This window comes from Carlito syrichta, unplaced genomic scaffold (genome assembly GCF_000164805.1).
Source record: "Carlito syrichta isolate Samal-C Ts95f unplaced genomic scaffold, Tarsius_syrichta-2.0.1 Scaffold316494, whole genome shotgun sequence".
Taxonomy (NCBI): Eukaryota; Metazoa; Chordata; class Mammalia; order Primates; family Tarsiidae; genus Carlito; species Carlito syrichta.
In genome coordinates, this window is record NW_007260590.1 from 235,495 (window position 1) to 249,576 (window position 14,082).

The 14,082-nt window shown below is 39.0% G+C and overlaps 1 protein-coding gene across 1 annotated transcript in view; it reads left to right on the top strand.

Annotated features, from left to right (window-relative positions):
- The window catches only part of LOC103277169 (metabotropic glutamate receptor 7-like), a gene marked incomplete at its 3' end in the record, with an annotated part of 254,759 nt that overhangs the window by 23,211 nt on the left and 217,466 nt on the right, over positions 1–14,082 (top strand). The window contains exon 2 of the mRNA XM_021707312.1: positions 5–263. Coding sequence (XP_021562987.1) covers positions 5–263 — 259 coding nt within the window. The remainder of the gene's footprint in view (positions 1–4; positions 264–14,082) is intronic.

Here is a 14,082-nt window from a genome sequence, read left to right on the forward strand (position 1 = left end):
GCAGGTCCCGCTCACAGGTCCAAGAACCAGGACATCCCGCTGGAACCCACCAAGACCACGACCTGCCATGGCGGGGGTCACCGACACTCGCTCTTTCACAAATCAACACTTCAGACCAACACCAGAACCTCACGGATTCCACAGGCTGCATGTGTCGCTCGCGGTTAAAGGCGCCACCCGGGAGTGTGTGTGGCCCCAGTTATGCACGAGCACTGCTCTAGCGCTGCAGCCTGACCCGGCGTCACGCTCCTTAAGGTTTTCAAGTTTGTTTCCATACAAGTGTACGTAGTAGTCTCTAATGATCTTTTGTATTTCTTCAGGGTCAGATGTGACTTCATCTTTTGTGTTTCTGATTATGTTTATTTGGTTTTTTCTCATTTTTTCTCGGTCAGTCTAGCTAGCGGACCATCAATCTTGTTTACCCTTTCGAAGAACCAGCGTTTTGTTTCATTGATTTTTTTGTATTATCTTTTTGTCTTCTATGTCCTGGATTTGGGCTTTTATTTTGGTGATCTGGATTCTTCTGCTGTAATTAGGGTTTTTGTGGTTTTGCTTTTCCAGCTTCTTTAGGTGGCTTGTTAGGTTGTGAATTTCTGTTCCTTCCATTTTCTTCATGTGTGTTTGTAGGGATATAAATTCCCCTCTTACTACAGATTTCAGGGCATCCCAGAGATTTTGGTAAGATGTTTTTTCATTTTCATTCGTTTCCAGGTATCTTTTGATCCCTGTTTTGATTTCGTCATTGACCCAGGAGTTGTTTAGCATCATGGTGTTTAGTGTCCATGTCTTTGTGGGTTTTGGGGGGACTTTGTTGGTGTCAATGTTTATTTTTATTCCACTTGGTCCGAGAAGGTGTTTGGTAGAATTTCGGTCCTTTTAAATTTGCTTATGCTTGATTTATGGCCGAGTATGTGGTTGATCTTAGAATATGTTCCATGTGGTGATGAGTAGAATGTGTATTCTGTGGTCTTTGGATGAAGTGTTCTGTAGGTATCAATTAAGTTCATTTGGTCCAAAGTCACATTGAGGTTCTGGATCTCCTTGCTGATTTTTTGTCCTGATGATCTGTCTAGGGTTGCGAGTGGGGTATTAAAGTCACCAGTTATGATAGTGGTAGAGTCAATATCTTTCTTTAGTTTTCCAAGAAGTTGCTTTATGAAAGTTGGCGCACCTATGTTGGGTGCATATATGTTTAGGATAGATATTTCTTGTTGATGGATTGAGCCTTTTATCATTATGTAGTGGCCTTCTGTATCTTTTTTGATTTTTAATAGCTTGAAGGGTATTTTGTCTGAAATTAAGATCGCTACTCCTCCTTTCTTTTGTATTCCATTCGCCTGAAAGTTTGTTTCCCATCCTCTTACTTTGAGTCTGTGGGTGTCCTTTCTAGTGAGGTGAGTCTCTTGAAGGCAATAGATTGTTGCCTGATGATATTTTATCCATTTTGCCATTCTATGTCTTTTCAGTGGTGCATTTAGTCCGTTCACATTTAGGCTAATAATTGAAATGCAAGAGTTGATCCCTGTCATAAGGTTCTTACAGAGTTGATCCTGTTTATTTGTTGTCTTTCTTTGGGTTTTGGAGTTGGTTCATGTGTGTTTTTAATCTTTTGCCTGTACTCTTGTGACCAATGCTGTTGTTCTTTTTTCTTTTTCTTCTGTGTTCAGTACTTTATTAAGTGTTTCTTGTAGAGGTGGTCTGGTAGTAGTGTAGGTTCTTAGGGATTGGATGTCTGGAAAAGATTTCAATTCTCCCTCACTAATGAAGCTTAGTTTGTCTGGGTAGGTTATTCTTGGTTGAAATTATTTCTCTTTTAGAACTTTGAAGATAGGGCTCCAGGCTCTTCTGGCCTGAAGGGTTTCTGTGGATAAATCTGCTGCTATTCTAATTGGTTTTCCCTGGTAGGTAGTCTGGCCTTTTTCTCTTGCTGCCTTTAGGATTTTTCCTTTCATAGCTACTTTGTTTAGGCGAATTATTATGTGTCTGGGAGTTGATCTTCTCATTTGTTGTCTTGCAGGGGTTCTCTGAATCTCTTGTGTTTGAATTTTTTCATCCTTATTGAGATGTGGGAAGTTTTCTTGAATGATTTCATGAAATGCTTGTTCCAGCGTGGCTTCTGTTTCTTTTTCTGCCTTAGGAAGCCCAATTATTCTTAGGTTTGGTCTCTTGAAGTGATCATTCATCTCTTGCAGGTTTTGTTCTGTCTTTTTCAGCTTCTTTTCTATGCTTTTGACAGTTTGGGTTAGTTCTGTGTTTTGGTCTTCAAGCTCTGAGATTCTTTCTTTGGCTTGGCTGATTCTGCTTTCCATGCTTATTAGTCTGTTGTTCATTTCCATCACAGTATTCTTTACTGGTGTCATTTCTGACAACAGCTCCTTCCTATTTTCTTCTTGTCTCTCCTCAATTTTTTTAATTCTCTCCATTAATGTCTTGATGTCTGGGTTTGTTGCATGTAACCAGTCATGCTGGGGACTCTTCATTGTCTGTGTTCCAGAATCTGTTTTCTCAGTGTCTGATTTCCCAGGGGTCTGTGTAGGACCTATATTCTTCTTTTGGTTTTTCCTCATTTGTGCGGTTTTTTCCCCCCTCTCCACTTTTTCCTTCCTTCCACATCACCGTCTTCTTTAATTCTGTTATTCAGGGGTAAAGGGATTGGTTTTACTTCTGTTTGTTCAATCTCCTATTCTTTATGTATGTCCTCTTACTTTGTTCAATTCTGAAGTTGCACTGTAGGTTGGAGGTGGTCCTTTTTGCAGTTTTGAGATGTATTTAAGGGGAGAGCTGTGATTCAAAATCTGTCTGCAGGTCCTGGTATTCACTGACAGGTGTGTGGATAATGTGGAACCCACTTCCCACTGTCTTGGAATCTGTCCATGCAGTGGGGCTGTAGGTTTACTCCCTTGAATCGCCAGCAGGTGGTGCTATCTCATCTGCTCGCCCCAGAGGGGGTGGGGCCGGACAGGAACAAGATGGATGCCTTCCTCCGAGCAGGCAACAGGAGCCCCACACCGGGCGGGCAGGACAGTCTCGGACGCAGGATAGGTGGCAGCGATCCCAGCAGATCTTCCCTGAAGCTGTTCGTTGTGGCTCTCCTTGGGCCGTGTGGTGCGATATGCTACCCCTCCCAGAGGCCGTGGCGGCAGTGGCGCCGGCGACGGCAGTGGCAGTGGCAGTGGGGAGAGGGGTGGGGGCAGCGGCGGCGGGACCATTTGGAATGCAGTCAAAACTGTCCAGTCATTCCGATGGCAGTGGCCAAGCTCTATCTGTAGAGCAGGCTGTGATGCTGGGGTCCCCAGCCCCCCGGGGCGAGAGTCAGAGACCCACTGCAGATCTCCCTTGCAGCGGGCTTCAGACGCCAGGTTGCCCTGTCGCCATCTTGCCGCGTTCCCCTTCCCATCTAGATGAATTATTTAAGTCAGTGCCATAATATTTCAATAAAGTATGGATAATAGATAATTACATTAAAGTACTGCATTGGGCTATTATGATCCTTTTATTTTTATTGTGATTCTTGAACGACAGACACAACGAAGGTCATTGAGTCTTTGGTTCTAATGGTGGCAGTGCAAAAATATCTAAAGCACATTGACCACTAGTATGTTCAGTTCCAAGACATTTAGTCCACTCAGAAAGCTCCATCAGTGTTCCCCACCCTGTGACACATCCTGCAAGTTTAGTTACTCTCCCAAAGTATCCTCTGGCAACTTGGATTTTAGGCCTTCAAGGCTCTCATATGCACTAAAAACTGTATGGATAACCTGACATTGAGAGTAAATTATCAAAGACAGTTATTACTGTTCTATTGTTGTTGCTGGAAGTTAGGCCAAAAATGAATGAATTAACTATATTAGCCAGAGAACAAATCTTTTTTTCAATTATTAGAAGTAATATTTAAACTGGGAATTGGGACACAGAGAATCCACTCCCTGCTTCCCTAAACTACCTTCCTCATACCCCAAAAAAATTTCCTGGGAGATGAATGATATCCAACTTACATTTACATTAACTTATAACTCTGTCCTGGGATGGCTCTTGATAGTGAAAAAGAGGGGAGAATATTCCAACAGGAAATAAGACAGAAAATACAAACAAACAAACAAACAGAATTTGTTATAGAGAAGCAAGTGCTTTAACTTTTGTCTCCCTCATGTCTTCATGTTATGAGGCATTTCAAATGGTTCTAATACTGGCAATTGAAGTGATAGTCATGAGGAGGACTGGTTTTATTTCCCTCTTTTTTCATTTCCCTCATTGCCTTTGAGAACTTCCAGATGCAGAGTTCCACAACTCCTCAGAAGATGATCCAAAATAAAATGGACTGCACATGGTCCGGGGTATGATAATGTACTATCAATGCTCGAAAGTGAGAGTTTGCTCCCTTTCCTGAGGCTCACACTCCTTTGAGAATCTGATAGAAGCTGTAGAATAAAGCTCACAAAAAATTTCACAAGAAAATAAAATCGGATATTGCTGGATGAGACCAGTGTGTCTTAAAAAAATTGAATTAGCTGTCAAAATTGAAAACTTGGGAGATTTTCTACAAAAATTTAGATGGTTGTTTTTTCTTTTAAAAAGTTAAGAGTGCTAACTCCACTGGAATAGTGTTGTAAATGGCAGCAACTGGCTAAAGTTGAAAGGTTGATGGCCCTTTGGATAAGAAATGCATTCCTCAGTTCATAAGCTCCCTACCACTTTCTATTTTAAAATACCAACTTCATCCATCTACGTTAACCTATCAACTTATGTTGACCTCAGTAGATAGTCTACGAACTCTTCCTTATATCACCTCCATAGAAAATAAAAATAATAACAATTGTGAGATTCAAACTTACATATAGTATTTAACAATTGCCAGATATTGTTCTAAGCATTTTACATATTTAAACTTGCTTAATTATCACAGCATTTCTATGAGGTAAGCACTATCTCTATTTCTACATTATAGGTGAGGAAACTGAGGCATGGAGACATTAAATAACTTTCCCAAGCTCACAGTGCTAAGATGTGGTAGAGTAAGGTTTCCAGTGCTGGCATTTAGATTGTAGAGGAAGGGATATTAAAATATCCTGAATGCATATATCCATGGATTTTGTCCACACATTCAGAGTAAAGTACTGAGACACTCTTCTTCCTGAGTACTTAAAAATATTGCTTTCATCCTGTGTCAGAGGCCTCTCAGAGAATGCTTTAGAAATTCTTACTTCTAGTTCATCCTTAAATAGATATTCATGGAAACTGAGTTGTTTCATTATCCTTTTTTATAATGATTGATTAAATCAGAACATGAAAACTGAAACTGTTCAACATTTGTACTTCACGACAAGTGATGGCTCATAAGAATTGCTTAAAATGATGACGACAGGTGAGTTAGTGCCAAGTGTCAAGAGCACAGCTTTGTATATTGCGAAACTCTAGCAGAGGTCCTCAAACTTTTAAAACAGGGGGCCAGTTCACTGTCCCTCAGACCGTTGGAGGGGCGGACTATAGTTTAAAAAAAAACTATGAGCAAATTCCTTTTTTTTTTTTAAACTATAGTCTGCCCCTCCAACGGTCTGAAGGACAGTGAACTGGTCCCCTGTTTTAAAAGTTTGAGGACCCCTGCGTGGGGTACAGCTCACATGGATGACCTCACAACCTTCTCCCTTCAACCCAGGAGGTCAACCCAGCACCAGAAGTTCAAGGAAGGGTAGTGCTCCTCTCCACATGACTATTCCCATGACAGGCTTTCCTTGGCTTCATTGCTTCACAATCTATGTCAGCAAGGCCATATCAGGAGTAGGGTCAGATTCATGGGTGTACGGCCTCCCACTTTAAAAGGGCTCTGTGCTTTGTTTAATGCTCTGGTTTTGCTACCTTGAAAGTATTATTTTTTTTTATCAAAGGGTCTTCATTTTCACCTTGCCCTGGGTCTCACAAATTTTGTACCCAGTCTTAATTAGAAGGCAGCACCTCTTAGGATATTGCTTCAAAACGTCAAGGTTTACCTCTTCTATTTTCTAAACACACAGAACAGAGCCTCCCACACTGCAAGCACTCAGTACACATTTACCAACATATATCAAAAGTAGGCTGCATTTGGCCAGCTGTCTGTAGTTTGCTGACCTCTACTGTACAGTCAGACTGCTCAGATTCAACCCTGATTTCACCACTTATTCTGTGATTTGGAGCAAGTTGCTTAACCTCCCTGAGCTTCAGTTTATTTTCCTGGAAAACTGGATAATAGGAGTGCTTTCTTCACAGGACAGTTGTGAGGATTAAATGAGATAATGCATAAAAGACATGTAACACAGATCAGTACATGGTAACACCATGCAATACTGTAACTATTACTACTATAAGAATTGTTTTAGTTTCAGAGCTGTATGCCTTGTACAAATGATAGCACAAGATGACTTCATCAATTTTTTTGCTAAATCAGTCTTGAGGGATGAGCAATTTGTTTTTAAGATCCAAAAAAAATGACTTTTTCCACCTTCCTTTGCAAATATTTCATGGTAGGAAAGTAAAATTGTTTTATTTTGTTTTTTCATAGAGAATCTATGTTCACTAAAATTAGCCAACTAGGAGACAAAATACCCAACAGATTCTTTTCAAGGGACCTACCATCTTTGAACCTCAGTTTCTCATCTGTAACATGAACGGATTGAAATAGAATAATGGTCAAGACCCTATTTCAAGGACAGAAATCACGTAGTGTAAATGCTGAGCTCTTAGACTCTGGAACTATGTTTGATTTTTAATCTTATTACTACTAGTCTGTAACTTTGTGATGCTCAGTGGAGTCTCACAGAGGCTGTTGACTTTCTAGTTCCCAGAGTAAAAGATCTACCCACTTTTTTTTTCAGGTGTTGAATCCCCCAAGTATAAAATAAGGAATGAACACATTGCCTTGACAACCCAAACATGACTTTGAATTAAACCTGACGTATTAGAAAAGATTGCTCAGAAATGCTTCCATTTTAATTATATGCTTTGGCAACAGCATTTATTTGCTTCCAAGTTTTCAGATAAGAACAAAAACCAAAATGGCTAAAACTAATTCTACTCATTCAAAGTGTTTAAGCCATATATCTGTTCATAGAAGGGATGGAGGAAGAAGTTAGTTGGGTGAGATTTCTAGCAGTTAATAACTTGCTTTCTGACTTGAAGACAGTGTTCCCTATAATGGACACGGGTTCTAACTGGAGTTTGCAGGGCACACCAACCAGCAATAACATGTCGTTCCCAACTGGGTTACTGGAATAGCCTCCTCAAGAGATTCTGTTTATCTCTTCTTGGGTATCCCCTATAGTTTATTTTTCCATGAAGTCACACAAGCCAGCTTATAAAACTATACATCAAACCATGCTATTCTCCTGCTTAAATTGTTCCATTAGCACTTAGATAAGATGCAAGCATCTCACCAGGCCACAGTGCTGATGCAGATGTCCTTGCCTGACTCCTTACAGAATTTTTCATCCCTTTGTCCCTCATTCACTATACTGGCCTTTCTCTATTTCTCTCACAAGCCACATTTACCCTAGAGCCCTTGCCTAGCTATTGTCTGTGACTGCAACAAACTTTCCTCAGAGCTCTGTATGCTTGTCTCCTTATTCTTCAGGGCTCTGCTCAAATATTACATAACACATTTTACCCTAGGAACTTCTCTTTCTTTGTTAAATGAGTTTATAGTTTCCTCCTTCTCTCTCTTTGTTAAATTAGTTTATAGTTTCCCTTGTTTGAAGAAAGTCATCATGAAGTAGAAGATTGTCTTTTCAGCCTAGCACCTAGATCATTGCCTAATGCATGTTAGGTATTCAATAAATAAGTCTTTATTGAATGAATACATAAAAATGATTCTTGTGTGTAGTTTGTTTGAAAGGACATGTTTAAACAAGTGACATAGTGTGCCTGCTCACAATTTTATTACTTAAGTATCAGAAAGAGAGCTGGATACTTGCTGGAGTACCCATGTGACTTTCTGTTGTTAAACTCCAGTAAGAAACTCAGAAGGTTTTTATAATGAGGGAAAAACTGTGAAGTAGTAGGATGACTATTTTACTTTTGAAACTATAGACTTCTCAGCACCCTCCCACCCTGATCCCCAACACACACAAGTGACAGCAAGTCCCTACAGGAAGATGATCAAGACATTATTTACTTACCACCTACAATGTCCCAAGGAATATTCTAGGCACTGGAAATGCAAAATGAAAAAGTATGGTCTTTTTCTGGAGAAATGTATCATATAGTAGAGGTATAGAGATAGTTCCATAAATAAGCTGCAGTTTGGTAAATTTTCTAATGGAGAATGTTAAAAATGGAGAGAATCTAGGATAGAGTAAGTTTTCAGCAAATTTTACTCCTAACTCGTAATTGGCAAGAGTAATCTTTGCTTTTACTAAGCCATTTATGTGAATATGGATCAGAACTTCAGCCTCTCACTATTCACCTGTAATTTCTTTCACAGTTTCCATCACCATCTTGTGAATCTTTATCTAAGTTTCATTCATTGACCCTTGTGAGAGATTCTAATACTGAACAATTAATGCTTGTAAAAGTGTCATTACATGTTTTTTCTTTTCCAAATTGAGAGATTAGCCTTAAGAAATTGCAGGGATTATTTTCTATTCACTTTCATCTTGCTCTTTCATATCTACAAGTTTTAAGTGATTGATCCATCCATGCATGGGCACTATGCTGGGTGCTTTATTTAATCCTTATTCCCCAACCCTAAAAGTGAGGTAGTATTTACAAAATCATTTTTTTCAGTTGAGGCTATTCAGACCCAGAGAGGTACAAGAGCACCCAGTGAGTGACAAAGCTGGGTTCCAAAATCCATGATTTAACTACTACACTATGAGGTTTCCCTGCCATCTTCCTTTCCTAAGTTTAAAGTTTATTCTCCCTCAATTTTCTGTGTCCTATCATTGCCTTATGTTTTTAGCTAACTCCATTTGTATCATGTCTTCTAAGGTGATTGGAGATTAGACACAAGCATTTTTAAACCTAAAGTATAAGGGACTATGGAATCGGTGAACAGGTTGAGAAAGTAGGTTTTATGCCAGCACTCAAAAACCCAAAGTCCTAGGATACAAGGAGGTAACATTACTGAAGAAAGTATACAAGATATAAGAGAATTTAGAAGTGAATAAAGACAATTGGAGATCCTGCATCCTTGTTAAAGAGACATTGTCAGACAAATGAATCGATCATGGTTAAATCTTTTGAATGTTCAAGGAAAGATAGAAATCTTGATTCTTATGATAAATTTTTAATTTTAATATGGTGGTCAATAATGCAAATATTTTTTAACAAAGTGTAAAAAAAAGATTCCTGAAGACTGAGTTTAAACATTAGGCCTGGGGGATGTTTTCCATAATCCATCATCTCTTTCTGATTTGTTTCAAGCAAACAATCTGAGGGTATTGTGCCACTCTAATAGTTTGAGAGGAATCAGAAAGACAGGAAAATAGCAAAAGGGTGATTGTGAGGTGAGGTTCTTGAACAAGAAGATAAGTGCTGAAGGAGCAGAAAGGAAAGGACATGTAAATGTGGCAGTCCAAGGTGACTACAGAAACGTCAATGGTTTTGTAAAGTGACTTTACAAGACTAACTTAAGGTATGTGTGAAAAACAAGGAGTGCACCCTGTAGTATGTTCTTAATGAATGTACTGGCAATGGATTACTGCTAGGTTGGAGCCAGATGAAGTAGTTAAAGCCCGGTGTAAATGATCCATTTATGATCATAGCCTTTCACACACTCATTTGGAATCTCTCTTCTATCTCTTTTTGCTAGAGCATTTGGCCAGCAAGCCAAATACTGGTGAATTGGCATTCTAAAGCTCACATTGACTGCATGATAAATTTTGCAATTTTTAAAGAATGTTATTTAGTTTGTGAAATAGAGACCTTGAAAACATTCAAACCACATGGAGGAGTTGTATGCCTCATAAGAAAGTTAAAAAAAAAGTGGATTTCAGTTGCTGGAGGTTCTCAATACTGTTGTTCTATCATTGCCTTACTCGGGAACACTTCTGGTCAACCATTTTGATTTCTAAGAATCAGAGAATATTAATTCCGTTTCATTTTGGGTTTTTTTGAGTTGGAGTCTCACTCTGTCGCCCAGATTGGAGTGCAGTGGCTGCTCCCGGCCACCGCAGCCTCCACCTGCTGGGCTCCGGCGATCCTTCTGCCTCAGCCTTCCGAGTAGCCGGAATTACAGGCGTGCGCTACCACGCCCGGCTAATTTTTTGATTTTATTGTAGAGATGAGGTCTCACCTGCCCAGGCGGGTCTCGAACCTGCGGGCTCAGGCAATCCACTCACCTCAGCCTCCCAAGTTGCGGGATTACAGGCTGAGCCACCGAGCCCGGGCACTTCATTTTATTAATGAAGATCTGAGACACAAAAAAGGCTTACTGAGTTGCTATGTAAAGCAAGTTAGAGCAAAGGCTTATATCTGTTTTTTTGCATTCTTCTTTCCTTTTTACCCTGGTTAAAAGTACTGTACGCTTTCCAGTCTCAGATACTAAAATTCAGACTCTACTAGTTACTAAATCAATGACATCTTGGAGTTAATGTGCACTACTCTATAAGCCAAGGGTTGCTGTGAAGACGATATGAAAAAATGAAAAGCACTTAGTACCAGGTGTGTGTCAAAACATAATAAGCTCTCTTTTTGAGGTTCAGCTTCCTTATCTATAAAGTGAAGGTGATCAAAGGAACAAATGTATATAAAGCAGCTTGCATTAAACCTGCCGGCCACAGAGTTGAGAGTCAATGGATGTTGCATTATTAGTTAACTGTTAATAGGTTTGTTTGTTTTCATTGGATCTGTATGCATGTTTTTCAATGAAGATTATGTTTACTGGTTGGTGGAAGGGCAGATATTCACATTTAAATTTCAAATCACTTGTATAACCCCTAGCTGGCACATTTTCCAGGCAGGGCAAGTGGGCAGTTATATATTTGTGAATTGTTCCCCAAAGATTAAGACCATATTCAAATGCATGCTAAGTTAAGAAGGTTCTCTGAAATGACACAGCCCAGCAACTTCCTTACTTGCATCTAACATTCTAGTTATCTCTGGACATATTCTAAATGAAAATCTTCTCAGTCCAGACCTTGTATCTGATTTGACTTTAAATTGAAGGTTGAAATCTGAAGGAAGTATCTAGTTATGGAATTTATGTATTATAAAACTAATATAATGCTTATCATATGCCAGGTTCTTTTCTAAGAACATAACCTTTTTTCTAATCATAATAACCCTTAACAATCCTGTGAGTTGGATATTATTATTATTCATATATTATCTATGAGCAATTGCAACTAAAAAAAAAGGTTAAATAACTTTGTTTTACTGTCACGAAGCAAAGCAATTAAATTCCATGACCTTGAGAGAGGGCTGTACATGTGGTCACAATTCCCCCATCTAGAGGTATTTGGTCTCAAAGGAAACGGGCAATACTTAAAGTTACATCCACAAAAATGCAAAAGGCACTGGAGAGAGCATTTTGAGTTGCAGACTCTACCATGTTCGGGGGTGTGCAGAATACTCGTTGGATGTGAGGATGGTGGGCAGAGCTTAAGGAGTGCCAAGGAGCCTATTTTGTTTGTTTCCTGTCCCATTAGAGCTACACTTTGCTCTCCCACCATGGTACAAAACATGCCATACTACCTCTTTCTCTTCCTTTCTAAGCAGCCTCAAGCCTCTTCTTTTTCAATTTCCAAAGAGGGTTCTGCTGAGAAGGTGCAAATCTCTTTGTAAGCTTCCTAAATGCCCCGGAGGCCTGGCAGGGTTGCAGGAAAGGGTATCAGGCCATCTGAAGCTTTTATGGGAATGCTCAGCAACACAGGGAGTAGTCAGTTCTGGACATGGGTAATGTCTTAATCCTGACACCAGGGAAACTGTGTGAGCCTGTGAGTCTCAGGTATATTTCCACAACAATAAAGTAAAAGAAATGATTGGGTGCGGGGAGAGAGAATCTCTGATATTCCTCTCCATGATGAAATGAACAAATGAAGGTATAATAATACAGCAGGAAAAAAAATGTTCATTGCTCAAGGAAAAAATAATTCAAAATATAGGTTCAAACCTATACTTAGGTTAAAACTCACTTTCTTTAGCTAGAAATTGAAGGATTCGGTATAGCAAAGTGTTACTTTTGAAAAGAAAGCACTTAGTTCTGAAAAATAAAATCATGTCATGGAATGTGGAGTTTCTCAGTGTAGGTAGAGGTTGTTGGAAATTGCTTTTTGCAAGGCTGCCCAAGTGACATCAGAAAGGATTGTTTGTGTGTGACCAGAGTTGTACCCAGAAATTACATGCAACAAACAAATCTCCGTGAATTAGCAATGCTTGAACACTGTTATTACTCACCCTTGAAAATTTTCTATAGGGAAAACAAAGTGCCTACTCCTTTTTATTTTTTTTAACCAAACAAAATGTTTCCTATTTTATTTTCAACTCAGCAAAAGCATTCAGTTCAGGATTTTTTGTATAAATTTAATATAACCCAGAAAAACATTTATTTTATGAAAATCCAAACAGAAACTGGGCACTGCTGTTTGAGTTGCTGAAGGTACCTGAACCTCAACTCATAAAATCATATTTTCTTAAAAAAAATTTTTTTTTAATTATAAAGATGTGGGATACAATTCAGGGTTAGGTATACAAACATTGATTATGCAGGTACCCTTGTTGATGAGGTATGCCCCTCCCTCCCTTAGCAGTTTTCCTCAACTGCCAATCCCATCCCCCCTCCTCTGACAGTTTCCCATTACTGCCAAATGCTTTCTTATAGTATTATAATTGTTCAAGGTCTGCTTATGAGTGAGAACATACGGTACTCTGTTCTTTGTTTCTGTGGTAGATCACTGAGTATGATCGACTCCAAATCCATCCAAGTTGCTGCGAAGTCCATATATTTGTCCTTCTTTATGACTGTATAATATTCCATTGTATATATGTACCAATTGTCTTTATCCAGTCCAGCTTCGATGGGCAACATTGTTGGTTCCATGTTTTTGCTATTGTGATTAGAGCTGCAACAAACATACGTGTGCAGGTATCTTTTTTGTACAATGATTTGAGTTAGTCCAGGTATATTCTCTTTTTAAGTTTGGATAATTCATATTTCCAACAGATTTTTGGCTTTCTCCTAAATATTCTAAAATAAGTTTTATTCTATATTTAAATACTACTTTAACTTCTTTTACATGTGCTGAACTGGCCCTTTGACTCTGGAATTGAGAGGCGACCCTTTCAGTGTTTTAGGGCCATTTATTTTAATTTGTAGCAGCAGTTGGCAGTTTTCCATACAGAATGGAAATATTTGCTGATATTTTCCTTTGGTGCTTTTGTATGTTGTTTCAAAGAAACTCACTATAACTATTACTGTGCATTTGAAATTTGTAGTTAACTACATACTTTTAAAAAAAATTTGTATCAAAGCAAAACAAAAGAAGGTGGAAATTAGTTCTTTGTGGAAATTTGAAGTGCAACAATTGACACTGATTGCAGGAACTGAAAAGTTCCAAGATGAAAGTGCTGTATGTTTCAGCAACTATTGATTATGCTCAACTTACTATCTTTGTTCGACAACGTGAACTAAGATCTTCAATAATAACAACAACAAAACCCTAATGTATTTCCAGCTACTTGGGAAGCTGAGGAAGAAGAAGTGCTTGAGCCCAGGTGTTCAAGTCCAACCTGGGATACACAACCAGACTCCATCTTTAAAAGCATTTAGAAAACTAATGATAGGAAGAGTATTCTATCTCCCCTAATGAAACTACACTGTTGTTACCACAAGATCCCCTTCAAACTAATTGTTGTTTTACTGTAAAGGTTAGTGAGAAAATTGTATCTATTGGTATTCTGATAAGGAGTTGGGAGTTAGAATTGTATTTTTGTGACAGGTTAGTTGTGTAGGCCCAGAAAAAAGAATGGGAATAGAGTGGTCAGTGTTTTTAAAAACACTCTTGCTAAGCCGGGCTCGGTGGCTCAGCCTATAATCCCACGCCTTTGGGAGGCTGAGGTGAATGGATTGCCTGAACCCGTGGGTTCGAGACCCACCTGGGCAGCGAGACCTCATCT